The sequence below is a fragment of the Trichoderma asperellum genome, chromosome 4 (genome assembly GCF_020647865.1).
Source record: "Trichoderma asperellum chromosome 4, complete sequence".
Lineage (NCBI taxonomy): Eukaryota > Fungi > Ascomycota > Sordariomycetes > Hypocreales > Hypocreaceae > Trichoderma > Trichoderma asperellum.
In genome coordinates, this window is record NC_089418.1 from 4,735,072 (window position 1) to 4,762,855 (window position 27,784).

General features: G+C 46.6%; 9 protein-coding genes across 9 annotated transcripts; 5 read left to right on the forward strand and 4 right to left on the reverse strand.

Moving 5' to 3' along the window:
* The first annotated feature begins 159 nt into the window (after window positions 1–159).
* Window positions 160–2,646, forward strand: TrAFT101_007961 (uncharacterized protein). Its single transcript, XM_024909975.2, has 4 exons — window positions 160–500; window positions 559–647; window positions 730–1,328; window positions 1,391–2,646. The coding sequence occupies exons 1-4, from the start codon at window positions 279–281 to the stop codon at window positions 2,533–2,535; spliced, it is 2,055 nt and encodes a 684-aa protein (XP_024758928.2). The 5' UTR covers window positions 160–278; the 3' UTR covers window positions 2,536–2,646.
* A 314-nt stretch (window positions 2,647–2,960) lies between these two features.
* Window positions 2,961–3,407, reverse strand: TrAFT101_007962 (uncharacterized protein; the record flags this gene model as incomplete). Its single annotated transcript, XM_024904093.1, has 1 exon — window positions 2,961–3,407. One exon carries the CDS (start codon window positions 3,405–3,407, stop codon window positions 2,961–2,963), a length of 447 nt encoding a protein of 148 aa, XP_024758927.1.
* A 1,930-nt stretch (window positions 3,408–5,337) lies between these two features.
* On the reverse strand, window positions 5,338–6,317 carry TrAFT101_007963 (uncharacterized protein). Its single transcript, XM_024906824.2, has one exon. It carries the CDS (start codon window positions 6,209–6,211, stop codon window positions 5,471–5,473), a length of 741 nt encoding a protein of 246 aa, XP_024758925.1. The 5' UTR covers window positions 6,212–6,317; the 3' UTR covers window positions 5,338–5,470.
* Window positions 6,318–8,683: 2,366 nt separating this feature from the next.
* TrAFT101_007964 (uncharacterized protein) lies at window positions 8,684–9,825 on the forward strand. Its single transcript, XM_024908393.2, has one exon. It carries the CDS (start codon window positions 8,719–8,721, stop codon window positions 9,625–9,627), a length of 909 nt encoding a protein of 302 aa, XP_024758924.2. The 5' UTR covers window positions 8,684–8,718; the 3' UTR covers window positions 9,628–9,825.
* A 3,519-nt stretch (window positions 9,826–13,344) lies between these two features.
* On the forward strand, window positions 13,345–14,437 carry TrAFT101_007965 (uncharacterized protein). Its single transcript, XM_024908392.2, has one exon. The coding sequence runs from the start codon at window positions 13,424–13,426 to the stop codon at window positions 14,321–14,323; it is 900 nt and encodes a 299-aa protein (XP_024758922.1). The 5' UTR covers window positions 13,345–13,423; the 3' UTR covers window positions 14,324–14,437.
* A 528-nt stretch (window positions 14,438–14,965) lies between these two features.
* On the forward strand, window positions 14,966–16,392 carry TrAFT101_007966 (uncharacterized protein). The gene has a single exon (XM_024908391.2). It carries the CDS (start codon window positions 15,068–15,070, stop codon window positions 16,169–16,171), a length of 1,104 nt encoding a protein of 367 aa, XP_024758921.1. The 5' UTR covers window positions 14,966–15,067; the 3' UTR covers window positions 16,172–16,392.
* Window positions 16,393–16,451: 59 nt separating this feature from the next.
* TrAFT101_007967 (uncharacterized protein) lies at window positions 16,452–18,855 on the forward strand. Its single transcript, XM_024908390.2, has 6 exons — window positions 16,452–16,716; window positions 16,806–17,573; window positions 17,648–17,744; window positions 17,804–18,045; window positions 18,110–18,417; window positions 18,469–18,855. The coding sequence occupies exons 1-6, from the start codon at window positions 16,601–16,603 to the stop codon at window positions 18,519–18,521; spliced, it is 1,584 nt and encodes a 527-aa protein (XP_024758920.1). The 5' UTR covers window positions 16,452–16,600; the 3' UTR covers window positions 18,522–18,855.
* Window positions 18,627–19,813, reverse strand: TrAFT101_007968 (uncharacterized protein; the record flags this gene model as incomplete). The annotated part of the gene is made up of 2 exons (XM_024900558.2): window positions 18,627–19,153; window positions 19,216–19,813. 2 exons carry the CDS (start codon window positions 19,811–19,813, stop codon window positions 18,627–18,629), a joined length of 1,125 nt encoding a protein of 374 aa, XP_024758919.2.
* A 1,087-nt stretch (window positions 19,814–20,900) lies between these two features.
* Window positions 20,901–27,516, reverse strand: TrAFT101_007969 (uncharacterized protein). The gene is made up of 2 exons (XM_024900513.2): window positions 25,674–27,516; window positions 20,901–25,538 (listed from the first exon to the last, which is right to left on the reverse strand). The coding sequence occupies exons 1-2, from the start codon at window positions 27,452–27,454 to the stop codon at window positions 20,978–20,980; spliced, it is 6,342 nt and encodes a 2,113-aa protein (XP_024758918.2). The 5' UTR covers window positions 27,455–27,516; the 3' UTR covers window positions 20,901–20,977.
* Window positions 27,517–27,784: the final 268 nt, after the last annotated feature.

The following is a 27,784-nucleotide window of genomic DNA, read 5'->3' on the forward strand; positions in this document are numbered from 1 at the left end:
GCTATATATGACGAGCCAAAGTAGCTATACCTATATGTAGCCCAGTCCCCCTTTACACAGGCTACACAGTGTTTTCTACCAAATCCTCACTGTCCACGTCTCATGCATCTTGCCAGCTCATCTCATTCCGACTTGTAGCCAAATCAGCGATGCGACATGCATCAGCCGGTGCAATTTTATAGGGGAAAAAAATGGAACGCTCGTTATAACCATTAAAGCCTATATATTCACTCTTTTCTCTATATTCTAGTCGCTTATCAAAGCCTTTTACCGCCAGCATGGCATCACCAACGAGCGGCGCCCCTGACACCTTGGCAAGCATCAAATCCGCAACATGGGTTGCCAGCGCTGTGCCAATCGCTTTCGTCCTCCATATGATGCTTTTCAGGAACAGCTGGAATACTTCTGGGCTTCTGAGGATTGAATTTACTAAGTTGCTTGCAGTAGCGGCTTTTGTTTGGCTAGGCAAGGTGTCTGAAATCGTTCCCGAGCCATATCTGGTGAGTTTAGGGACAATCTGCAACGGGGCACAGTATGCTTACAATGCGGTGAAATCAGGATGAAGTATTCCATATTCCCCAAGCACAGAGGTATTGCAAAGGCAAATTCTTGGAATGGGACGACAAAATCACTACTCCTCCAGGATTGTAAGTTGGAGAGATTGCGGATATAAAGGAGACCTTTTTTTTTTTTTTTTTTTTTTCCAAGGGAGACTGACATTGTGTCCAGATACTGGATATCAATATTGATACCCCAAGCAGCAAAAAGCAGCGGCTTAATCGCTTCTTATGCATGCGATCCCGAGACTCTTAGGGCAACCAACGTAATTGGCGTCTTCGTGCTGAGTTACATAGCCTTGCTTTGTCGGGAAGCAATCGAAGCACGCCTTCACCAGGCGCACTCGCACCCATCCAGCAGCATCAGCGCCGCATCTCAATATGCGGCCCACACAGCTTTCAACATTGGTCTTTTCCCCTTGATTTTTTTCTTTTCAGGGCTTTATTACACAGATGTGATATCTACGGCTGTTGTCCTCGCAGCCTTTTTGAACCATCTTCATCGCATTGGCCGTGATCAGAGCTCATTTTTGAGCGATGTTACGACCGTCCTCGTCGGACTGTGCAGTCTTGCCATGAGACAGACGAATGTATTCTGGGTTGTTGTTTTCATGGGAGGCTTGGAGGCTGTTCATGCTGTCAAGAGCTTGCGGCCAAAGGCGATTGTCCAACCGTACATGACTTCGCTGTCGGAGCAGTTGTTGTTTTTCTTCAAGAGATGGGCTGTTGGGCATGTGCATGATTTGCCATTGAACATGGCATATCCCGAAGGTAATGGATGAATGGCACCCGAATATCTAGATCAACGCCAAGTGCTAATAAACGGATTCTAGACATGCTATTCACCGCCGTCAGTCTAATAGTCGCAGCTCTCTGCAATCCCATTCGAATTATCAGGCAGATATGGCCCTATGTCACCGTCTTGGCCGCCTTTGCCGGATTCGTAGCATGGAACGGCGGCGTGGTCCTTGGAGACAAGTCTAACCACGTTGCTACCATTCATCTGCCGCAAATGCTCTACATCTGGGCCTTTTTCGGCTTCTTTTCGCTCCCGCTTTTCGTTCCGTATGCAATCTTAGCAATCGATGCTGCACGAAGCGTGTTCATCTCACGAAAGGATAAAGCTACACCCAAGAAGAAGAAAGATAATGCAGCGTCTCAGCCAGCGCTGTCACTTCCACTGAAACTATTTGCTTTCATTTTCAACAATCGACTTCTATGGCCGCTTTACTTGGCCACAACTTTTGTCTTGTCCGGCCTTGTCGTCCGCTTCAACACAATCATCCACCCTTTTACTCTAGCTGACAATCGGCACTACATGTTCTACGTCTTTCGATATACTATTCGCCGCGCACCTTGGATCCGGTATTTCCTCATCCTGCCATACACTGCCAGCCGCTGGCTCGTGTGGGGCACTCTCTCTGGCTGCACGAGCTTGATCTCGGGAGTTCACAAAGACGCTTGCTCGGCATATTATCACTCGTGTCGCCCATCACCATTCATCTGTGATCCATTTGTCGTAGCGGATGCCGAAACACCTACTACAAAGAATTCCAAAGAGGAGACAAAGAAAGATGCCAAGCTGGATCCCCTCTCCTTCTCAACAGAGCCCCTCCCAACATCTACCGGGCTCATTTTCCTGCTCGCCACCAGCCTCTCGCTCATTACGGCGCCACTGGTCGAGCCCCGCTACTTTATCATTCCGTGGGTCATATGGAGGCTTTTGGTGCCTGCCTGGAGATTGCACGATCATCAAGCAAGAGAAGATAGTCTGTTCGATAGCGCCAGTTCAACATCTGTCTGGTGTAAATTTGTCAATTTTTGTCGCGTTTACGACGTCCGGCTGATTCTGGAAACGATCTGGTTCGCTTTGATCAATATCATCACGGGGTACATATTCCTCTACAAGCCATATGTTTGGAAAGCTGAAGATGGAAGTATTCTCGATGGAGGACGATTACAGCGCTTCATGTGGTAAAATCAACGGATTTATAGATAAAGAATTGTATTTGCTCAGAGGCCGCAATAAAGCCTCATTCTTCTTATGCAAGATAGAGTACGATTGTAAAAAATTTCAGTTGTAAAAATGTCGGTTGTAAAAAGTTGTTGATAAAATATTCCGAACCCAGTGCAAACAACGCCACGCCCATGTTCCCAATATCCCAAGCCCTAAATTCCCAAGTCAAGGCCTTTCCTGTAGGCGTTGTTTTGATGTTTTACATCCTTGTTGCCCATATCCAAAACAAAATTCGCTCTAGTCATTTATATACTTTTTTTTTTTTTTCGTGCTGATGTCGAAGCAAGAAAAAATGAGACAAAGGGAAGGAAATGATGCGATCATTCTGAAGATCTCTGATGGTGATATGTCGCCGCACCTCAGGCGGTCTCCGTCCAGCCATATGCCTATAAACTCAGACGATCAAGACTCAAGCCATCATTACTCCTTACCCTTCGAATTACGCCCATCTTGAAGAACTTCTCCTCCCCAGCCGCCGTCCTGCCGCCGATGTACCACTTATCCGCGCCGAGCGCATCGCGAAAGCCTTCGCTACTGCTGTCGCTACCCCTTCTGCGAGAGCCGTTGGGGATGGGGATGGGGCCGCCGGGAGAACCGCGCGGCGTGTGGATGGCGACGTTGGTGGACGATGTTGTGGCAGCGTTTGTGGAGATTGCGCGGGCGGCGGACGATGGAGTGGAAGATGCTGCGGCCGCGGCTGATGTGGAGGCTGCGGCAGCAGATGCAGATGCGGCCTGCGACGTGTGTTTGGTGGCTTGTTGAGAGAGGGCAGGGGCTTGTTGTCGAAAGGAGTTGAAGAAGGAGGAGAGGAAGAATGGTCGCTGTGACGGCATCGTTTATTCTGTTCCCCTTCTCCCTGCCTGACGATGTACAGTGTTGTTGTAGTTTGAGTATCGATGACTGATGCAGGCTGATTGTAGGTATCGGATTTTTTAATTATAAATTGCGCGTGTGCGTGTGCGCTTGTGTCTCGGTGTACCCGCAGGGTTGAGATGGCAGGCCGCCTATGGACGTTCCCGGGCTGCAGATGTTAATGCAAAGTGGCTGCAGCTGCAGCTGCCGAGAGCCTATCGAATATTGGAAGGCAAACGGCCGTCGCGGTCAGGCTGCGATGCGGTGAGGCCTGGCGGTGATGCAGAGACGGCGCAAAGAGTCGTGTCTGTGCCGTCCTGGATTTCGAGAGGGAGAAGCCGATGAGAGGCGTCGCTCAGAAGGGAGAGATGAGATGGAAGAGAGATGGCGAGTGTAACACAGCGCCGGGACGGTCTCGCGACGATATCAGACAAAATCGAATGGTATGCGTGATGTTCAGGAGAGGCGTCAGCGCGATTATCAAAGACGCAATGCAGAGCTCGAGCGCAAGGGCCGGTCGTCCGGAGATGGATCCGGACAAAGTTGGTCACTGGTGGTCCGATGTTTCTGAGACCGAGATTCTGACGTCGAGGTCGGCAAAACTCGGGCTCTCGAAAGGGCAGTAGATGGCGGACAGTGGCTAATGGCGGGGCTGTGATAGGCCGGACGAGGCCTGGAGCCGCTAATAGCCTAGTAAAAATCTGGGGATGCGGACCGCGCTGCAAGTCACACTGTGCACGTGCGAGGACCTGTGCTTGGGCTCACTAGAGTCGCTGGAGGTGGCATCGATCTCGGCTTCATTTATCTCTACAGCTTAGCAGATAGACTATGCGCGCAGACACACGGCCTTTATATCTTGATGCCGCTGAATGCGGGGGATCAGACGATATGCAGGTATCGCGCAGTCCCACCGCTCTCGATGGATGCCTGTCGCGGACGTGCCATGCACTAAAAATACCGGCGTCGACCAGGCCCGGCTCATAAACGGGGCGTCGCTCGTCGAACTTTGCGAGCCCTTGACACAACATGGCGTGAGCTTTCGGCCGGCAAGTCTGACCTGCATTTCTTCATCCACGCACAAGATGCCGTTGGCCGCATTGACGAGGCATGGGCGCTGTCATTGATGCAGATTCTCCGCATCCATCCACCCACCAGCACTGTCCAACAGGCTGCCTCCATGTAGGTACTCCTCGCAAGTTCACAGCTGCGGTTACATCCCAGAGTGCCCAGAACGATATCAAGTGGTCACGTTATGCAGTACCTGATGGGGCATTTTGATTTTGAGCTGTTTTCTGTACTCGATGCCGTCCTGTCACTGAGCGGGAAGCGAAATAGATTGGGAGGAGTCATGTGCTCTGCGTTTTCTCGGGAAAAAAAGGAGCAGGATGCAGCAACTATGCTCGCAACGCGTTTGACGACCTCGGTTGAAAGGAGAGGGACAGGATCACCGAACCGCGCCTGTAAACATGGGGATTCAGCTGAAGTCTGGGTTGATGCCGATTCGAATACTAATAGTACATGCTGTTAGTGAATAGCAGACTAGAACATGAAGACTGCCTAGCTTGACCCAACACCGAATGATTGGAGGATGCCCTATTCATGCGCGTTTGCCAGGCCAGAAACGGGCTAACCCAGAAGCAGCAAGACAAGTGCGTGGTGGCGCATACATCTTCTAGAATCAAAGCCGCAGCAAACGCCTTCTTCTGCCCTCTGCAAGCACCATCAAGTACACTACGGCACTTTGCAAGTGCAGGGATACTTTGCCTTGCTTCAGCAGACTTACCCCGTATTACCTGCATCAGCGCGTTTGAATCTGCATCTGCCAAAGGCGGATAAGCGCTTTCATGTGAATGAATGAGCACGTGAAGGTTGGAAAGATGCTGTGGACATGTCCGAGGCCATACAGAGAAGCTGTGGTGTGGTGGGACGTATTAATATGTACCAACAAATAGTCTATTTCTATTGAACCACAAGAGTCTATACATGTATCCTGTACCAATGCTAAATCATGCCGCTAAATGCGAAAAGGTCGTCAATTCGTCAACTACACCATAATCCCCCCATTCACCAGCACCGTCTGGCCGACGACCCACGAACTGTCTCCGCTAGCCAGGAACTTGACCGTGTTGGCGATCTCCTCGGGCTCGCCAAGCCTGTTAAAGGGGCTCCATCCCTTGATCGTGTTGATCAGGCCCTCCGGCTTGCCCTTGTAGAACAGCTCCGTGGCAGTTGGGCCAGGAGCCACAGCGTTGACAATGATGCCCTTTGCAGCCAGTCCCTTGGCCATCACTCGCGTCATCTGCTCAATGGCCCCCTTTGTTGCTGCGTAGAGGAGATACTTGGGCGACACGGATGAATGATGGCAGACGCCGGTCGAGATGAAGATGATGCGAGAGCCGGGCGGCATGTGAGGAACGGCCTTTTGCGCCAAAAAGTACGGGCCCTTGACGTTGAGATCGAAGCTCTTGGCAAAGTCGTCCTCGGTGGTGTCCTCCACATCTCGCATCAGCATCAGGCCCGCGTTAGCCACCACCGTGTCGATGCGGCCAAACTTGTCAACAGCGGCCTGGACGAGGCGGTCGAGGTCGGCGGTGTTGGCGGCGTCGGCCTGCACAGCAATGGCACGGTCTGCGCCAAAAGACTCGACGAGGGCGTTGGCGGACGAGGCATCGGTGCGGTAGTTGATGACGATGCGGGCGCCTTCTTGGTGGAGGCGCTGGGCGCAGGCCTTGCCGATGCCGTTGGAGGCGCCGGTGATGAGGATGACTTTGTCTTGGAGGGACATTGTCTATGTGTTTCTTGATACCTATGCAAATATTCTGATGGCAGTATATAAAAGATGTAGTTCTGAGTTACTGCTGGAGTGTATATTGCTTTATTGTTGGTGCTTTTGCTGATGTTGATGTAGATGATGATGAGGCAGTTTCAAAACTATGGAAGAGACTGTCCGTATATATAGTTATAATTATTATTAATTATCTGCTCTACGTTTGTCGCCCGTTCGCCAATTCGGGTTTTCTGATGCCATCACGGCGTAGCGAAACCAACACAGAGCTGCTGTTACTGCCCCGATGCACCGGATTTGCAGGCCTAGTAGCAACTCCCGAGCAGTAAAATCGACAGCTCGCGGCCCCGCTAGATCGCGCTGCTGCATTCCCGGGACTAAGGCGTCGGACGTAGAGAATCAAAACGAGAGTCCATAAACCCGATGGCGCTAAATCATCTCGGCTTTCGTTTTACTGCTGCTGGTCTTACTAATGACATAATTCGCATTTCCAATACACACGTTCCATCGAATTGTATTCCGAGATAAGAGATAGCAACAACGGCAGCACATTGTGAAATGCTCATAGGCGTTAATTTCTTTATTATTTTGATGTACCCTAATATTAAGAGCTATTGATGACCGGGTGCCGCCTAGATGTAGAGATGCAATGTCCGTACAAAGCCAGCATTTACATACACATTCTAGCATTCTGCGGCAGCAATTACTGTACATAAAAGGGAGAATATGAATAGTATTCATGATCATGCTGCTATTGTATACATGATGGTTTATTTACACTCCAGGCAACTGTGGATTTCAATTCAGTTATTGCTATTGGGTACAATCAGGCTGAAGTAGCTCCAGTAAGTCCTTCTCGTAACTTCCACCTGTCTTGTACATGCGCATATATTTAATAGTCATAATTCACAAGCGAGCGCAATCATGCTGCCGAGTGCCCTGCAATTCTAGATCATTTTTTAGAAGATTAAGGGTTTTAAGCACTGTCAATACTGGAGCTTCTAGAGGGAAGTGGGCTTCTCGGGAAGAGTTAAAATTGCTGTGAATTCAGAACCGGACCGTAATCCTCCCCGCCTCATGCAGGTGTCCATATACTTAAGCCCTATTAATAAGTAAGCCTCGGGGAGGGAAAAAATGCTGTAAAAAACTCGTTGCCCCGAACGGGGTCACAATGCACAATACTAAGCTTCTTGTTATTAATAGCATATGTAGTTCATTGGTTGCATTTGGGCTTTTGGGTATTCAAAGGCAGATTACTGCATGGATAACTTTTGCATTCTTTATCTAATGCTTTCATAGATGAGTGAGCTACGGAAGGGTTTAAAAATGCTGTGAAACACGTATCGTACATATGCAGTGTTGTGCACAGTAATAAATGCATGTATGTCTCCATGAAATGTCTTATGCTTCGGGAGAAGTTAAGAATGCTGTGAAGGACCAGGCTCGCCTGACCCTCATCCCATGTATAAAACATACAGATATATTTTGAAGATCCCTTATCCCGATGTTGCAGGGTTCTGGATGGATACGGAATACCTTCATGTACACGGAGCACCTTTATGTTAGAAACTCAATGTTCTGTTAAACACTAAAAGTACTCTGAAGTCCTGCTATTTCGTCAGCATATGTTGACTACAACGGCAATATATGCATGAACCTCTCCATAGCAGCCTAATGCGTCAGGTGAGGTTGAAAATGCTGTAAACAGGAACGCTTGGGACGGGCATATACTTGTATGCCGCCAATAAAATGCCCATGTATTCTGTGGTGGCCCAATGCTCATGGGTGGCGAGGGGGGTTAGAAAATCGCTGTAGATGTGCAGTATATACATGTGGGTGGGAAAAAAAAAAGCCAGTTGGGTTGCCATTGGATGAACTCGAGCGCTTAATGCTCAATTTTCGAACATGCGCACATGAAATCATGGTAGTGAGTTTAAACATCGTCATTCTCTTCGTCCAGTGTATGCAGCGTTGTTAGAGAAGCGTTTATAAGACGAGTCTGCCAATGTTGCTCTGTAGTGCGTATTTAGCCTTGACAATGTATTCGTATTCAAAACTTCTCAATTTACTTCAAGGTAGTTGCTTTGGTATTTAAATACATGTATGCTATACGCGCAGTGTTCCATATGACGCCCATTAAATGTTCACATGCGAGCGTCATCGATCTCAGGCTCTCCACTTCCCTTAGGCGCTCCACTTTAGCTGCAATCACTTACATCTTGCAGCAGCTTTCATCTACGGGCGCGATGTATTTGGAAAAGTCAGCAATAATAACAAGTTTATGACGGGAATGAACAGATCCATTTCCATAGTAATCCGAAGCCCAGTCCCAGAGTAAGCAGTAAACATAGTCATCATTCGACTATGGAGCCGCAGCTGGATACATGTAACAATGACATGTATGTGCCACTGCCTAGAAAAGAGCCATAATCACATGCTCTCCAACTTATTCACTCATTCCCCAAACGCGCATCTTACATGACAAGATTTTCGCGCAAAATCCGATCATGGGCAGCTGGCAAGCATATCTCGCTTCATGGATGGTCTGGTGGCGGTTCAAGGGCTCGCTCCAAACCGTCGATGCCCTTCGCCAGCGCATCGAAAATGATCGCCAGACCAAGAGCACGCGCCCGCCAGCGCATATAGAGGCGCAGTTCATCGTTGAGGAGCGCCATCTTGGCGGTTGTGTTCTCTACGATGTAGCGCCGAAATCCGAGATGCCGAACCAGGCTCGCATCTTGTATCTTCACGGCGGCTGCTTTTTATTCGAAGTCGATGTGGTGCACTGGCAAATGGTGGCTTTGCTTGCAGAGCGACTCCAGGCCGTGGTGACGATGGCGGTTTTCCCGCTGGCGCCGGAGCGTACCCTGATGGAGATTTTTGATGCCGTGAGACCAGTGTATGAGGACTTTGCTTTGCCGTCACAAGAAAAGACGCCTTTTTTTGTTGTGGGCGATTCTACGGGCGGGAGCTTAGGCCTTTCTCTTACACAGGAGGCTCTGAAAGCAGGCCGTCCAACGGCTTCACGACTCGCCTTTATGTCTCCTTGCGTAGAGTTCACTTTTCTCAATCCGGAGATGAGAGAAACCGCTCAAACGGATCCATGGCTAGATATTCCCGGTTTCGAAGAGGCGGTGCGATATCTTTGCCCGGATGTATCGCCCGAAGATCCGCGAGTGAGCCCTCTATACGGAGATATTATCGAGCTACCGCCTACGTTGATATTTGCCGGATCAACTGAGATGTTGACACCAGATATTAGAAAGTTTGTGGCCAAGGTAGTAGAGCAAGGGCGAGAGATTGAGTATGTGGAGGGCGAAGGTATGATGCATGTGTGGCCGTTGATTCGGTTTATACCAGAAGCTAGAGAAGCTGTGGATAGATTAGTACGGTGGCTAGAATTAGGCAAGGGCTGAAGATATAAGATGGCACATCTTGGACTGAAGATGTTTGAAACTGGCTGAGAATTGATAGGACGGAACAGCATATGAACGAGCAAGAGAAGTAATGCTTGGGAGTTATGTTTTGGATACGATTTGTTTTGGTATATTGATATGTAGATTGCTTCCCCCTAAGACTAGGGAAATGCGGTTGCTTCTTGAATACATAGCCACAATGTTTGGCATTTGACTTTTACTAACTTCCTGAGCTGTTGGGGATAGTAGATTTAACAATGTGCGATTCAAACTCAAGAAAATCCCTGGACTCGAAGTGAAACCTTAAGAAAAGAAGAAACGTGTAACTATTAATCTGCAAACATATGGATTTCTATTAACTTTCAGAATTTATTCCACGACTAAATGCAATATACAACCATCTTCCCCACGCATTTATAACCATCACTAACTGACTCGTTCCTATTCGTTATTGTGATCGTTTAAGGATTAACATCCATACTGGTACTGAAAATTATTGGCTAAGCAAGTATTAACTTTTATCTTTCTGATTAATATAACGTCTGACAGCTATTCCGCCTTTCCCCGGAAAGACCGTGTTGCCTTCTATAACGTGCCAAGTCCGTAGTGCCCGCGTTCTAGTTCTTACCGAGCAGCTCTAAATAGTGGCCCACAACTGACACCACTTGTTCCTCAAATCCCTTGGCCTTGAATCCGAAAACCTTCTCTGCCTTGGTGCCATCTACTTGCGTCTTAAGCGTCACCAACTTCTCAACGGTCTCAAAACTGAACAAGCCTTCGGCAGCTGCCTGAGGGAAATGCTTCTTGATGATGTCGGCCGATTTTCGCCAGTCAAAATGCTCGAGGTGATGTGATCCGGCCAAAAAGTCCTGATTGCCCTCCACCTTAGGGTCCAGGGACAGGACATGAAGTCTGGCAACGTCGTCGACGTGGACAGGAGCGCCTGGAATTGGGGTAGGTCGTGGTGTACCGAGCAGTGGGCCCATTAGCATATTGTTGGTACCCTTGACAATCTGTTCGGCGTTTGTGACAGTCTCATCACGTCCGAGAACAAAGAGGGGGAAGACGTGAATGAGATCAAAAGATGGCCTTCTCTCAGCGATAAACTCTTTCGCTTTGTTAAACGCTGCGGATTTGGATGCTCCGTAAGCGTCAAAGAGATTAGCAAATGGTCCGTGAATTGTCGGGGTACGTGTTTCCTCTACTCGAATATTAGTAAAACGGCCAACCAAGATATTATAGTGCAAAGTGTAAGTAAGCTTATCCAGATAACCTACCGTTGATGTATTGGCCCGAGCCCAAGACTTGCGGGGTGACGATAGAAAGAATAGATCCAGTAATGACAACTCTCTTGATACCGGAAGTCTTCACTGCGGACTCTAAGATGCCTACAGTGCCTTGAATAGCTGGCTGAATCAGGTAGCTGTCATAGTCAACCCCAGGAGGAGCGTTGCTTGCTAGTGGAGAAGCAACATGCACAATGTATTCGACGCCGTTGACTGCTTCGTCATAAGCTCCCGGAACGGTGATATCTGGTACAACAATGCTAGTCAACTCTGAGGCGTAGGAGGCAACGGGCTTGAGTTTTGTTATTCTGTCAAAACCAGCTTGGTTTCGCACAGCAGCGCGGACTTTGTAGCCTGCTTCAAGGAGGAGAGTCAAAACTCGGAAGCCAATCATGCCAGTGCCTCCGGTAAGCTGTAGGTTGTTAGTTATGAAGCTTTATGAACATGAAATTGTCAAATACTTACTAGAACGAGTTCGCCCGCCATAGCGATTGTTGTGAAAGTAATTTGAGTTATTAACTTGGCTATGTGATGGACGAGAAGTGAGGGCCGAATAAAGAAAATATTTATAGAAACTGATGTCAATGAGAATAAGGTATGGTTGTTGTTAAAGCAGCTGAAATGAACTTGATACTAAAGAAACTCTATCTATATAGCAACACAGCCAAAGCATTATTCCCAAGGGCAATTGAGGCTAAAGAAACGCCATAGGAATGGGCGCGGCGGCTCTCGGCCGAATCAACCTTATGGCTTCATTCTTTCAGCTCCAGTTTCATCATTTCGCCTTGATGTTAAGAAATAAGGATTTGTAATAGAAGGAATCAACCATTCACACCATGATATCGCTGTCCCTTAACCTAGATTGCACTTTGTTGGCCGCCTATGGAATCATGAGTAGGTGACCCACGATAGATAGAGCTGCTTTCCGAATTTGTATAAAGGTCCACAGATAGCGTTACAGATGGTGTAAGCAATTGGTGGGACGAGCGTTTTCCCGCATAATGCCGAAAAGGTCCGCCGATACTTACCAAATTTACTAAGAGTGCCTCGGTTGGAGAGAATGATTAGTATTGACCATTTCTATGCCTTTGATGCCCTTTGATCACACAGTTAGTAATATTTCTGTAGTTATTATCGCAAGAGTTTTGGCTGATTAATATCCTCAGTGTGTCGATGTGATGTTTGGATTTAGAAGCTTCGATCGATTACAATGGCGAAAACACATTTGTTCAAGTCTCCACTATACACAAAAGCCGACGCAGAGTTGGCAATCGGAGTTAAGAACTTATCTTCAAAGATAGGCGTTTAAGCCACTCATAATATCAACATCGTTTTTGCTTATCCTATCATTTCCTTAGACAAATGCTAGCTGCTTCGTGAGCAGCAGTTTGCTAACACACTCCAGTTTGAGATCTTTGCTGCAGACGAATTATAAGTGTAAAGACGTTATTATGCGAGTTAGAACGTCTTGATAACCCCCTATAACTGTCCCAGCAGCACTTATTAACCTCCAACTAATATGAAGATGTTTAAATTATATACGGTATGGAGTACCCGTTTCCCATTTTGAAGTCTTCGCTGAGTATGGGTGGTCTTGACGATTTCGGGCTGTTTAAGACGGGCTTTGGTTGGCCGTAGTTTCGGACGGCACGACTCTGATAATGGCACAATATCCCTAAATTCAGTAACCAAAGCCCAAATTCGCAAATGTATATCACTTTTCTAATTGGGTTTTCATGACTATATTATGGATGCATACTTTTTCGTAAGTTAAAGCAAGAGGAATCTGCCGTATAGCCCTGAAACATTATTCCTATGGCGAGTAAGTAAGAATTGAGCGACTAGACGGAGAGTCAATTACTTTAACTATTTATGATAAAGCAAGAGTTTAGGAATCCCCAGAGACATTTTTTAAAAAATGAGAATGTAAGCTTCCCAGCAACATTGAGAGATTGAGAGGACGATAAATGCATCACAACCTTAGGGCGGCAAGGATCAATTCCCGATTCAATCAAAGTAAACAGAGATGAAAAGTCTCGTGTTGGTAACGCATTGAACCAAATAATTCTTGATGCTCGACTAAACAGAGGATAGGACTGATTGCATACGTGAATTTGTGTGTTCTGAGAGCTGTATTCATGGAGCCGTGAGACTAGTTGATGAGTTTGCTAGTAACTAGATGGCCTCAAGAGCGGTTACATTTCATATTTCTTCTGATTGAATAAAAAAAAAAAAAAAAAAAAAAAAAAAAAAAAAGTATCTTTTACGTTGAACCTCGCGGCACGAGTGGTTTTGAGAATACGTTCAGCCGACATATAGCGATGTCTCTGAGGCGCTTAATATTTCTACCGATGCTAGACAGTAGCATCGTCAAAACGTTTACACATGAGCCATGTAAGCTAACTATCCACAAACGTAGATGGACACATTTAAGCTTCAACGCTGACGTAAATTTTTTTTGTTTGCGCAAATAACTGTTTGTTCATTAAACATTCATAGATTCGACCATCATGTTTGACGGATTTGATACATTCACCATAACAACGCAGATTGAGCCACATGTCTCAATCTTCGGCATTAGAAGTGGCGATGTCTCGTCATCGAAACGTCCGCCGTTACTACTACTACACGGATTTCCACAAAGCCACCATATATGGCACCAGGCTGCAATGCAATTAAGAGATAAATACACCATTGTAATCATCGACTTGCGAGGATATGGAAGTTCGTCCAAACCAGAAGACGTATCGCAGTATGCAAAGAGTTTCATGGCTCGGGATTGTATAAAAGTGATGGACGAGCTTGGCATTACTGGATCATTCTTTATCTGCGCCCACGACCGTGGTGCGAGAGTGGCGCATAAAGTGTGCGTTGATTACCCGGATCGCGTGCGGAAGGCCATATTCCTCGATATATGCCCTACTCTTGCGATGTATACGGTTGAAAACCCGAACTTTGCGAAGATGTACTGGCACTGGTACTTCTTGATTCAGCGATCGCCTCTGCCGGAGACGCTCATATCTGCAAGTCCTCGGCAGTTTGCAGAATTGTTCATGGGCGGTCGACAAGTGAGCGGACTTTCAATATTTGAAAAAGAGAGTCTAGATCAGTATGTTTCCAATCTCGGAGATCCAGTGACGATACACTCCATGTGCCAGGACTATCGAGCAAGCGCCACGTTGGATCTAGACGAGGCACGAGAGGATATCAAACAGGGAAGGTTGATTCAAAATCCATTGAGGGTTTTATGGGCTAGACATGGAGTTATTGGGAAGCATTTCCATGCTATTCAAGAATGGAAAGCTGTGAGCAATGCTAAGGTGGATGGACATGACGTTGATTCCGGCCACTATCTTCCGGAGAATGTGCCAGATGAAGTTGTATTCAACATTTTAGAGTTTCTACAATGAATTTGTATCCTGAGTGGTTAGAGAAGGTCATGCACCGATGTACAAATTAATTTATGTTATTAATTCGATTATAATGATGCACTGAGGACATCTGTATGACGTATTGCAGTTCTGACAGCAAATTGCAGTAAGTCTGCGCTACTGGAGCACATCAGATTGAATAGGATGAATATAATGTATAAAATAATTACATGCCGATAATGTAGAAAGTAAGTTCTAACCCCTTTTGATTTTATTTTCAATTCATCATAAAACTGAAGTGCTTAAGAGCTAAAGGTATCCAGTTCGGGGTTTCGCCCGCATCTTTGGAGGTGGCGGCCCGACTTGGCAAATTACCCGAATAGGAAGATTGACTCGGGTGAGCTTTCTAGCTACATCATCCTCCGATTGATCTCTTCCACTGCAGCGCAATATGTGCGTAGAGATTAATATTGACAAATTTGGCGTAAAACTCAGCCTTTACTTTAGAACGTTTAATTCTACTGTCGAGCATCAGGCTGGCCTTCAAGCAAATGCTCTTTGCTGGTTTGGAGGTGCACTTTAAAGGACGGATGAACGTATAATATACCCCGCCAAAACCGGCAGCTTTTGTATGCGAGACATGCGGCACAAAGAACAAGCGTACATTTGTGCATGTTGATCATTTGCTACACACAATATTTATCTCACTTTTGCCTTATATGCCAGTTTCTATCTGTTTAATCATTTCTGAAAGCATCCCTCATCGCTACAGCGAAAGCAAACATGGCGGTCAAACCTCTCAAGATTGCAGTTATCCCAGGCGATGGTATCGGCAAAGAAGTGATGCCAGTGGGTGTGGCATGTTTGGAGTCCCTCTCCATAATTTACAACATCCCAATGCAGCTCGAGTGGTTTGACTTTGCGAGCTGTGATTACTATCAGAAGCATGGCGACATGATGCCTCCCGACTGGAAGGAAAAGCTACTTCAGTTCGATGCCATATACTTTGGCGCCGTGGGAATGCCTGATATTGTTCCAGACGACGTATCGCTATGGGGAAGCCTGATCAAGTTCCGTCGCGAGTTTGATCAATACATCAACCTTCGACCGTGTCGCTTGATGCCAGGAGTGCCATGTCCTTTGGCCAACCGCAAGCCGGGTGACATTGACTTCTGGATCGTGCGGGAGAACACAGAGGGGGAATACAGCAGCATTGGAGGGAAGATGTTTGAAGGAACAGACCGTGAGGTTGTGATTCAAGAGACGGTAATGACGAGGACTGGCGTTGACCGCGTGCTTCGATATGCCTTTGACCTTGCACAAAGCAGGCCGCGCAAGAAGTTGACCAGCGCGACAAAGAGCAATGGAATTAGCATCACAATGCCTTACTGGGATTCCAGAGTACAAGAGATGGCCACCAAGTATCCAGATGTCAGCGTCGACAAGTACCACATTGACATCTTGACAGCTCATTTTGTGCAGCGGCCCAATATATTCGACGTGGTCGTCGGCAGCAACCTATTTGGCGACATCCTATCTGATCTGGGACCGGCTTGCACAGGCACCATCGGAATTGCCCCATCCGCAAACATCAATCCCGATGGCAAATTCCCGAGTCTCTTTGAGCCTGTCCACGGCAGCGCTCCGGACATTGCTGGAAAAGGCATCGCAAATCCGGTGGGCATGATCTGGGCCGGCCAGATGCTGTTGCAGCATTTCGGACACAAGGAGGCTGCAGATGAACTGCTTCGAGCGATTGAGACAGTCATGGCTCGCGCCGAAGCAAATGTTGTGACGCCGGATGTTGGTGGTAAGGGAACAACGAAGGGTTTTGGAGAGGCAATTCTGAATGAGATTTTGGCGAGAGACAACGCGTCAAAAGCATAAGTACAGGTGTTTGCGGTTTGGTTGAGTTGTTGGGATGTGTGCCACTTGACGTGTGCCTCAATCCCTAGGTTTTGATCCAGAGTGACGAGATCCTACGGAGCATTTACAGGTATAAAATTATACGTTTGCTTGTTCTATAAGCCTTATATTTTTGATAGGCCATTGGTATATTTGGATAAAAAAAATGAAGTCATCTCAACCTTTTCCGCCTTCTTTTCCTTTACAATGCCATCAGTCGGGTCAGATTTCACTGAGCCGCAATAGATATTATTACTCTGCCACAAGAGCCTCGGCAGTCAATTTGTCAGCTCTAGTGCCGGATCCGCACTTTCGGCAATATCAGTCGCATGTGTCCGCAACATGCCGCAGGTCAATTAATCAACAAGAGTCCCATCCAATAACCGCCCTCCAAGCACGTCGTTATTCATCATGAGCCGGCGGTACGAAACTCTGGCGACTACTCCAGCGCCCTTTGCGTGTCTGGCTTGCCGGGATTCTAAGCGGCGATGCGACCGCTCCATTCCTCAGTGCAAAGGCTGCATCCAGTGAGACTTTCTATACCCACCTTGATTGTTAGGATTCTAGTGTTCACAGGCCTTATTATGGAGTACTAATCAGTGCCAACCGCTGTTAGAAAGCGAATTGTATGCGATTATCCGTACCGCCGCAAGAAGCGAGAGCGAAAGCGACCAGCCAGCAACTCAATAGTCTCTCCAATCTCGAATCTCTTAACAGACCGCTCGCCAGCCTCCGGCTCAGCCGAGACCTCTGGAGCAAGCCCAGACTATTATGAAAGCCTCCATCTCGCGCCTTTGAACCCAACTGGTGCCAATTTTCTCACTGAGAGGTTCTTGGACCCTGAAGGCTTCCGTAGCGCCCAGCTGAGAGTACCTGAGCCAGATGTGGATTACCTAATTACAAAGGATGTATCCGACTTTGTTGGTGATGTTGCCAACATCAAGGCAATATCGGACAAGTTCTTTGATTCTGTCCACGAATGGATGCCAATTATATCCAAGATCCAGTTTTTGGCTAACTTGGTCAGTTCGTTGACTCACAAACGTGCTGAACTCTTCTTCCTCATCCTCGCTATGAAACTGGTTTGCGAGCCAGGTTCAAGCTCAAGAACGCCGCTTTATCAGATAACAAAACAGCTGCAACATAAAATTGAAAATTCTGGAGTTCTCTCTCTCCGGGTGGTTCAAGCGTCAGTTCTCATCATTATTTACGAGTTGGGGAATGGCATATATCCATCTGCCTTCTTATCCATTGCTAGCTCTGCTCGATATGCATGCGCGGTTGATGTCGACAAGTCAATTCTGCATTGCGAAATTAACGGTATTTCGTGGCCAGAACTGGAGGAACGCCGCCGAGCATGGTGGTCGCTGCTTGTTCTGGACAGGTGGGTATTATATACATTTATAGCCTACAAAGATCCATTTGCTATACAGATAGTTATGCTAATCCGCACTTTAGATTCTTGAACTTGTCTGACCCGAGTCGTCATCTTGTGACTTCTGACCCGGCGATAGAGAACTGGCTCCCAATTGATGATGCAGCATTCAATGCTGGGGTGAGTTTCGCGTGGGTGTCTCATTATCTTTCCATTGACCTCTAACATGGTGCTCCTAGACATCTCGACCAGAAGATGCATTTACGCTGGGTTCAGCTAATGCCCTTAATTTGGGCCGATTTGCTCGCTTTGCGCAAGGTGCCCATTTACTCGGCCAGGTTTTACGCCATGTTGCTGAAAAGTCTCCAGAGAGCGAGACCGCACAGTTGAGGCGGACTATCTTCTCTTTGGTCAATGTCTCCAGTTTGGAAGCAAAGTTCAGGCAGCTGGAATTCTGCGCACAAACATCTGTGTGCTATTGGTAAGTGTGATCTGATGTCTACCTACCTACGTTAAATGTTCCGAGAAGTGTTAACATTTAGCAGCGGGATACTCTTACTAGACTGCTCTCAAAGTCAAAGAGAGTCAAATTGCCCTGTCATATCGCTCGACCACTTATCTGTGGAAAGCAGCCTGATTTCGCAGACAGTTTTGCAAATATCCGTCTACATCACCCAGCGCCCTGAAAACGATGTACACCGGCGCTCGTCTCCATTCCTCCTGCATATGTTGTATAGGGTGGCCATGCTCTATTTAAAGGCTTCGAAAACTACCCCTAGCGAGTCCTTGGCTGATAAACTGCACGTTATTAAGCAGGGGCTTGAACTCCTCAGCCGCCGATATCATGTTGCTCGTATGTGTCGTATGCATACTTCTTTTCATCAAATGCTAATCAGGGGCACAGAATCATATCTTTCGTTAATATCTCGCCGCGAAATAATGCAAGCAATGGAATAAGCATGAGTAATAAGGTGTTTGAATTTTACATGATGATGGTTTAACGGTTAGCGGAACTTGTTCATTGAAGAAAGTATGATATAATGATGTTGAAGATATTGTTCTCTACATATAACCTGCATCTTTCGCAATTCTATCCAAAAGTTTATGGAGTTTCACGGCTTTCTCAAAATCCGAATAGCAATCCTTATTTAGGGCATAAGCCTCAAACAGTCTTGCAGTGTTCACCCCTGGCGGAGCAACATTTTTGATATGACTTGGCTCGTCCTGTTCCCAATTAACTGTTTTTATTTCACCATCTTTTAAAACGACTCGCAAAGTTCTTGGATTGGAGCCAACTTGGTACCCTCTACCACTGGTTGTGAGCTCCAATTCTCCTTCTGAGCCAGTAATGAGCCATCGCAAGCTGTGTCCGTCAATCGGCTTCGGTGGCGTACGCGTGCTAATGCTGACCATGGCACCACTTTCCAGCATGCCTTGAACTGAAATATGGTCAGGGGCAGTTCTACGCTTTTCTGGGTTGACTACTTCGCTGGTCTTGCTGCTGATCAACTTCACTACTGGATTCTGGACTGCGAACGTCGACTTGATGCTCGCGAACTCTCCGAGCACATAAGTAAATCCGCTTAGAACTGCTCAGAGGTGCAAGTCAGTATGGGCATAACTGACATAGGTATACAATGGCCGGACTTACAGTGAGCAAAGAAAATATGAAATTCATTCCCACCACTCTCAAAATCCAAATAAAACTCAGCTTCGGCAGTCCAGGTATCTATGGGTCCAAGGGGAGAAGAAATCTGGACGTCGGAACTGGTGACTCTGCCAATTGCTCCGCTCTCGACCAGTTGCTTAGCCTTTGCGAGCCATGGATCTGCGCGAAATTGGGTACCAACTACAATCTTCAAGTCGGCTTCTTTTGCCAACCGGAGCATCTCTTCTGCTTCTGCTGTACTAGCCCCTAGAGGCCATTCCACAAAGGCCTGCTTCTTGGCTAACAAAGCAGGCTTGGCAGCAAGGAAATGCCTCGAGACGACAATTGATACGTCAATGAGCTCGACATCGGGGTCGTTGGCTAGGTCTTCAGGACTGCCATACGCTTTGACAGAAGAAGGCAGTTTGTGGTATTCGATTGACCGGCGAGCTGATTCAATAGACGAGTTGCATACCGCCACAATTTCGTAATGGGGAGAGGGACGAAGGGAGGCCAAGTGTGCTGATACGCCCCATTTGCCTTGGCCTAAACCTGCTGGCTCAGAGCTGAGGCCAATGAGTCCAACACGAATTGGAGACATTTTATATGATATGAAGATGAAAGATAAAAAATTGGAAGAAGCACACAGCCATGGAGGAAGGAAAGACAGATTCATAGAGTCAGGGGCCTTGTAATTTATAATTCATCCGACTCTGTCGGAATTCCACTTAGTAACAAGTCCATCAGAATCATGGTGAAGTATCTTTTAGGATACTTTGTACCGGATTTATTAATTATGATATACAGAGAGACTGCACTAAAAGCCGTCTGCGATATATGTTGACTAGTTTCACTTATAAAACCACCAATCCGTAACTTGGAGCTCCGAGACCCACTTCAACTCCGGTGAAGGCGATATCGCCAGACCCATCGGAACTCCGTCTGCTGGTATATTGCGCTCCACCTGAATTCCGTATTTTATTATGAATGATTACATATTATTATTGAGTTCATCATTGAAAAGTAGAATTATTGGCTATTTTATCTGGTATCTTTTCAAGGGTTGCTTTTTTTAAGACGTATTGCTGGAGACTCTCTAGGGTACGCTTTCTATTGGATGTAGGCTATAAGAACGTAGATGCCCTATTCTCTCTCCAAATCAAAATTGATCTATAATCGAACTGGTTATCTAAACTAATTTTTCGCTGTGTGGAAGAAAGAGAAAAATAAATGTTAAATCTGTTGACAATATCCCTTTTAAAGCCATCGACGCACTTGGGACAAGTCGCCTAGCAAGTACAGAGTTCCATCTACATCGCTGAAACGGGTGAAAATCCCACCTCAGCTTATACTTCACAATATGAAACAAGACTCATCAGTCATTTTCCGGGAGAAGAAACATACCATTAGTTGAAAGCAGTAACTTCTTGAAAAAGGAACTTACTACGCCGGTTTTAGGTGAACTTTATAATTATATTGTCGACTCCCGCGTCTCCATTTTGACTTCTTATCTTTCGACCTAAGAGCGTAGGTAAGGGTTTGTGATTCTTCCGCACTCTCCATGGTCAGCGCCGGTCTTCATTCGCCGCTTCGCGGTGCCGCTTGCTTTCATTTTGGCCAGCGTATCTCTGGTATAATCTTCTTGGCAGGTTATGCTCACAATGCCTGAGGATTGACTGCTTCCTTTCGGAATTAGCGAAGATGGAATTACGGCAATGCAGCGGGTTACATGGTGGTTTTTCATTGTGATTTGCTACACCCTTTACTATTTTTTCTCAAACAGCTCCAAAATATCCCGGTTACCAAACGCGGCAGCTGCATCAATTGCTGTTTGTTGAGCATTATCCTCCATCATGGGATCAAGTCCCAGATCCATAAGTTCCTGGAACCGTGCCACATCTCCCCTCGCAGCAGCGTGTAGCAGCCCTCTACCTTTATCATCTCTAACAAAGAAGTCTCCTCCAAGCTTTTCTAGCATGGGTTTGGTATGTTCTCCAGTAGGTCTGTCTACTTCTTCGAGCATCCACGTATTTGGTTCAGTCTTAGGTCCATTATAGAACGAAAATAATGCTGTTTCGCCACGAGCGTTGCGAGCGTTTATGTCGATACCCCGTTCAACCAGAGCTTGGAAGAAGGTACGCAAGACTGCAATGGCAAGGCCTTTCCCCAGTATATGCAACATGGTATCTCCCCTCTTGCTGATAATCATAGGGTCCGCTCCGGCTTCCATTAACATTTCTGCTTCACCAGTGTTATTTCTGTCGACTGCACGAATCATGGCATAATGTAAGGGAGTTTCACCGTTGTTGTCTCCTTGATTCAACAGTTCGGGGGCATTATGCAGAGTATAAGCCAGAAACTTTGCGTATGCGCTGGGCTCAATATCCACCCCGCCAACAAGCATGTAATGCAGAACATTGCGGCCAAAATTATCTTGGGCTGTCAAATCTGAGCCCAAAGACAGCAGCCGCTGAAATGCATGGACATGTTCTTTGGGCACACGATTCGAATCATTGACATATGAGCCAATTATGTAATCTGGGCCATTTCTACTTTCACATATCATGTGGAGAAGAGTACGGCCTTTCGCATCTCGGTGGTGGACATCCAAGCTCGGGATCTGAAGAAATGTGTCTGCTAAATAGCCCTTCAATAGCACTTCGTGTAGTAAAATACACTCCATATAGCCCTTCGGTACTGGTATAGAAGAATTGCTTGCTGCTGAGAAATTCTCCTCATTCTCGATCTGCGCAACTGGCTTCAAAATTTTTGCAAACGGATCGGCGCCATGATCTAGTAACACTTGAATTATTTCCATTGATTCTGCAGCATCTTGCGAATCTTTCTCTGATGGCTTCCAACGTGGGTACAGTTTCTTAGCAGCATAATAGAGCGGGAATTCTTCATGCGGCTCTACATCATAATGCTGCGATTCCTCTCCCGACTCGCGCAATGTCTTATCTCGACGTGTATTGGGATCCATGCCTCCAGATAGAAGTGCACGAAGCACTTCAGCCTTACGAGAGTCGATCGCAGCAAAAATAGAATCCACTAACACAACTGCGCCGTGACCTATAAGTAGTTTAACCATATCGAAGTTGTGTTGCGCGCACGCGAGACAGCTCTGGCCATTGTTATCAACTGCATTGACATCTGCTCCTCTTTCAACCAATATTTTGGCTGCGTCCCAATGGTAAGGACCAAGTTCCCGAATTTCTCCTTTGAGAGCCATGTGTAATGGGGTCTGGCCTTTTGCATTGCGCAGGTTAATGTCGGCACCGATATCAAGGAGGTATGGTAATGCTTGGTGAACATGCCACCAGTGATTTCCTCGGACGACATGAAATAGAGCACATTCGCCCAAAGAGTCGACTTCACTGATATCCACTGCAAATTTCTCAGCTAATAGCCTCACAATGTCCATATTAGGCAATGCTCGCTGAACTGCAACAAGTATAAAGGGTATAAGTTGAGAAGTTGGATCGACTCTTTTTGCGTGCCATAGTCCCGGTCGGGTTACGTCTCCGAAGGCATGCCAGTCACCTCTGCTTAACACCAGCTTTACCTCACGAGATGCTATAGTTTCGAAAAGAGATGTTAAACCAAGGCGTATGAAATGATATAAACTACAGTGTTTATCTTTCATGGATTCTGGGAGAAAGCTGATCCCTAACTGAGAAATTTCTTCAACGAGATGATATTCTCTCTGAGATAAAATATAGTTGATAACTTTTGATGATACTGTCTGACATTGACCCTGATTTTGGGCGATATCAGGTCGGAATGACCTCAAAGCCTGAATTGAAGCCTGTTTTCGAAATTGGCTCATAGCATTGGACAGCCTCGTGAGCTCATCCTCGTGTTTGTTGGTCTCTAAGCCGGGCGATCCTTTTCTAATAACACGTGTGAAACAAGCAGCCGTATAGTCTTTATGTTCTTCGACCGCTCTGCATAAAATGCTACTTAGTTGTTTGCTGCTGCGACTTTCGATAAGAGAAGGATCAGCTCCAGAGTCAATGAGCATATCCACGATTTCTTCAAGCCTCGCGGTATCGTCTAAACGTAAACCACTAACTTCCCGGTAAAATAAGCTGGATCTATCGTCAAGATATGTCTCAGAAAACTTCGTATGGTGCGTATGATTTGTTTCTCCATTGCCCCGTGGTGCTTTTGATACAATTTCTTCCTCAAACTCAAGGCAAGCCTCAAAAATGTTGCCCATTTCAACACTAGCTCCAGCATCAAGAAGAAGGGTAACAGTTTCTGGCCTCCCTGACATAATTGCGTAAAATAGAGGCGTGATAGCATTGCGGCCATGAAGCATTTTGGCATTTATACCAATTACTGCCTCTGATGTCGTAGACTTCTTGTCCAAAGTGACGCCCTCAAATTCTGCTAGTGGTATGGAGCCTGATGTTTTCATTTGCTGTTTCTGCATTGCACTTAATAATAAGCCAACTATATTGCTTTCTCTGCATCGTGCAGCAAGATGAAGTGGTGTCAGCCCTTCGTGAGTATAAACAAGAGGGTTTGCACCAGCATCAATGAGCTGCTTTGAGGATGTTTCGCTTCGAGTAACAGCTATATGGAGGGGTGTAACTCCATCATTATCAGAGACATCAAGGTCTTTGACTTGCGAAATAACAAAGTCCATTGGCGTGAGTTTATCTTGATCGAGTGGTGTTGATGGGGCATAATGATGGGCTGTGCATAAAATATGCAGCGGCGTACGTCCAGCGTGGTTCTTTTGCTCTATATCTAAGCCGAGATCAATTAATTTCCTCCAAAGCGGAATTAGTCTGGAGCCGCCTGTGGGAGAGTTGTGGATGTCTGGACGCATAGCAATTGTATGAAGCAAGCTATTCCCGCTGTAATCAACAGCCTTGACGTCAAGATTTAAGTCGAGGAAGAAATCGAGTCTTGATGTGTTGGGCAATCTCGGCCCTCCATATGATTCAATAGTTTCATAATGCTCGATCGCCTTATGGAGGATCGTTTGGCCTTGAAAGTTACGGTGAGACGGCGAAAGCCCTCGATCCATGAGATATATGAGTTCCTTATATGAGTTTCTCCCAAATAATCCAATAGGGTCAGAGAGAATGCGGAAAAGAAGGTTATTGCCATCTCTATCCACTTCATTAATATCAGCGCCTGCGTCTTGAAATAGCTCAATAATTTGACTGAGCACCCCGTGGGTGTTGCGAAGGCATAGTAGAGGGGTAAGTCCTTTGTGATTCTTTGCATTTGGATTTGCACCCTTCTCAAGCAAGATTTTGAGAATATCTATGTCTTTCATGTTCCCTTCCATGAAGATATGCAGCGGGTTGTTGCCTTCGTTGTCTAGAATGTTGCAGTTTGGCTCGTATTCTAGGAATTTCTTCACAGCCTTCTTATCATATAAACTCGACAGACAGTGAAGAAGCGTCTTTCCATCTAGGTGTACCGCATTTATATTTGCATGTCCCTCCTCAATAAGCAATATAATTGATTGCAGCGACCAACTCCTCCTTGTAAAAATATGGTGGAGAGGTGTTGCGCCAAAACGGTCGGTAGCATTTGCATCAGCCCCGGCCTCGAGCAGTAGCTTCACAAGAACAGGAGACCAGGCTGCTATATGCAAAGCTGTTTCTTCTTCTGACGTCCGCGAGTTGATATCAGCTCCAGCCTTCCTTAATAGTGTAAATATTGCTTGTTGCTTTTCTCCAATATCTTTTATGCCATAGACAACTGCCTTATGGTCACATAGAGCCAAAAGGCAATTAAATTTCGTGGGATCATCTTCGTCATATGTCCGATTAAGAGCTTTATCACTGGCAACAGCGCAGTCAACGCTGAGGAGCGCGCCGGCTTGCAAAAGCATTGCGACAATCGCAGGGTGTAGTTCCTTACAAGCTCTGTATAACGCTGTTTTGCCATCGACAATTGCATTAACATCTACTCCTGGATGCTGAAGAAGCCTCGCAACGACCACTGCTGATCCTGCTTTCACTGCCCATGTCAAGGCTCGATTGACAAGATCAATGTTATCTCCAATGAACGGCAAAAACGCTTCTACTGCCTCCACATGACCACCGCAAGCAAACATTAGCGGTGTCTGCCCAGTCACTGGATCGTGAGAGGTAACAAGCCATTTGGTATCAAGCGTTTTTGGCGTCAGAGGGTCGACGCCGGCTCTTAATAATACTTTTACAGCCGCAGAGTGGTTGTTGTAGGCTGCTCTGTGCAGAGGTTTGATTCCGGTTATATTGTCTGGTACATCAGGATCAGCGCCGGCTTCTATCAGAACAGAGATGACTTCTGCGTGGCCCTCCACAGCAGCCCACCAGCTACACATTTTAAGCATATTAGAATCATATTCATAAAAGGTTAAAGTATAAATGAGAAAGAAACTGCCAGAAAGCTTTGTTGCGTTCTGCAGCAACTATCCTCTGGCCGCGGCCGAGACTGAAGCAGAGACTTACACTGGTGTTCTGTCGTAATAATCACGTAAATTTACGTCAAATTTGGCTAACAGCTCCTTTGTATATGATATCAGGCCTATCTTGGCAGCAACGTGGAGCTGCGTAACTCTTCTAGCTCCTACATCTCTGCCTGGCCACCTCATCTGAAGCCATCCCGTCAAACTATTACCCTCTTCAAACAGCTGATGAAGCTTGGCGTTAATTTCGGTCTGGTCTTGGCCGGCAGCCTCTGATTTCACGATATGCTGGTGCCAATTGTTGACTGCATATTCGAAGAGCGGATATTTAAGTCTCAGCAGAACTTCTTCATCGGATACTTTGCCAGTACCTGTCCCTGATCCATAGTTACTGACAAGGCCCCACTCCTTCCAGTACATGCGCGCAAAATCGTCACGGGTATCGATTATAATGGAGTTCAAGCACCCAGATTGCAGATAGAGGAGGCATTGAAGAGCAAGCTGAGCATGTGTCGGTCCCATTTCTAACACAGCATATCCTATGGGAGGACTCTCGTTTGATCTGGTTGTTCCTTTAAGGTACTCAGTAAAAGAGTGGTGAATCACTGAGATTGTTTCATCTGGCAAGATTTCCAAAAGTGGTCCACAGGCAGTCCTAATGAGGTCTTTGGTAGCTCTTATATCCCGGACGGAACCATCAGGACTGCTGACCCTAATCATTTCAGCAAGTTCAAGTAGCCTTAGTGGACGAGTAGCGTGGGTGACAGCTTGCAAGATAAGACGTTGGATACTCTCTGGTACCATGGACCTTGCCGCATGCTCGTTCAATAGATCGGTGTATAAGGTATTCAAGTCTGATGGAAGCTTCGAAAGCACCGCAGCGATATTGGCTCCTGGTTCGATGAAAGCATCCATGGCGAGCTTAGCGTAGAGAAATAGGCCATTTGCACGACCTGGCACGGCATTTGCAATGGTATCCCAATCGGTTTTGGGGATATCAGACTTTGATAGCACGAAGTGAACATATGTTGAGATATCCATATCAACCAAGGTTTCCTGTAGTCGAAGATGTAGGCAGTGAATCGCTCTTAATGGCACTTCGACACTAGGAACTGGGCGGCTAGTAATCAAAACCTTGACGGTTTTTTGTCGCCAGTGGCCCAGCTTCCCAAGTGCTTGTATGAATTCGCCATGACCTCGATCTATTTCATCGAGTGCATCTGCTACACAAAAGACCTTGTCAGGCAAGCTGGCAATGGCCAGTCGCAAATGCTTCCACAAATCCTCCGTTGGTATACTGTCAAGGGACCGACCCGCTTCTACGTAAGCTTTAAGCTGCTTCTGTAGAGGCGGACTATAACTTAGTATTTGGTCCAGCCAATCTTGCAAGAGGGCTCGGGGCTCATGATTTGCATCAATGATTTGACGGAAGAAGAAAAATAGCACAGGAGATGCTGGATTTGACTGAGCAAGGTCGTGAATTAATTTTGCGGCCATCACCGATTTCCCCGAGCCGGGTATTCCTTTGATCCAGAGCAGTCCATGCTCATCGCTGTTTAACCATTTCTGATATACATCACTTGAGGTGAGCCAGGCTCCCGTACCAGCAACGTGAGAGGATATGTGCTTGCGGTATTCTCCTCCGGCAATATCGTATGCAGTTGGCTGCAGCCAAGCTCGGATTTTTTCTATGACACCTGGAAGCTCGGGCAGTATTTGTTCTGGGTTGTAGTCGCTGATATCGTCGCGACCGATTAAAATAGCATCGATATCCTCATCACTGATGTTGTTATATTCACCGTTATTGGTCTGGTTTGGTCTCATGGTGCTAAGATCGTGATGATTATGAGGCTCCAGCGCTAGTGAATATTTGGATTGAGGGGTTGAGCTTCGAGAAAGAACAAACGGGACAATGCTAAAGATCGAGTTTGTATCCTTGAAACTAATGTGTTACACATACTGGCTTCCTACTGAGGGGTAGCCGACACTGATGCCTAATTTCCAAGCTTAATTCACAATCTAAACGCACGATCTGTGAACCAAAGCAACTGCCTAAATCTGATCCACACCAACAGCTTAGTTGCACCACTCCAAGCGAATGTCCTGTGATGATTGGTCGCTCTGATCCCCTTGATGCTGACATCATTTGCCGTC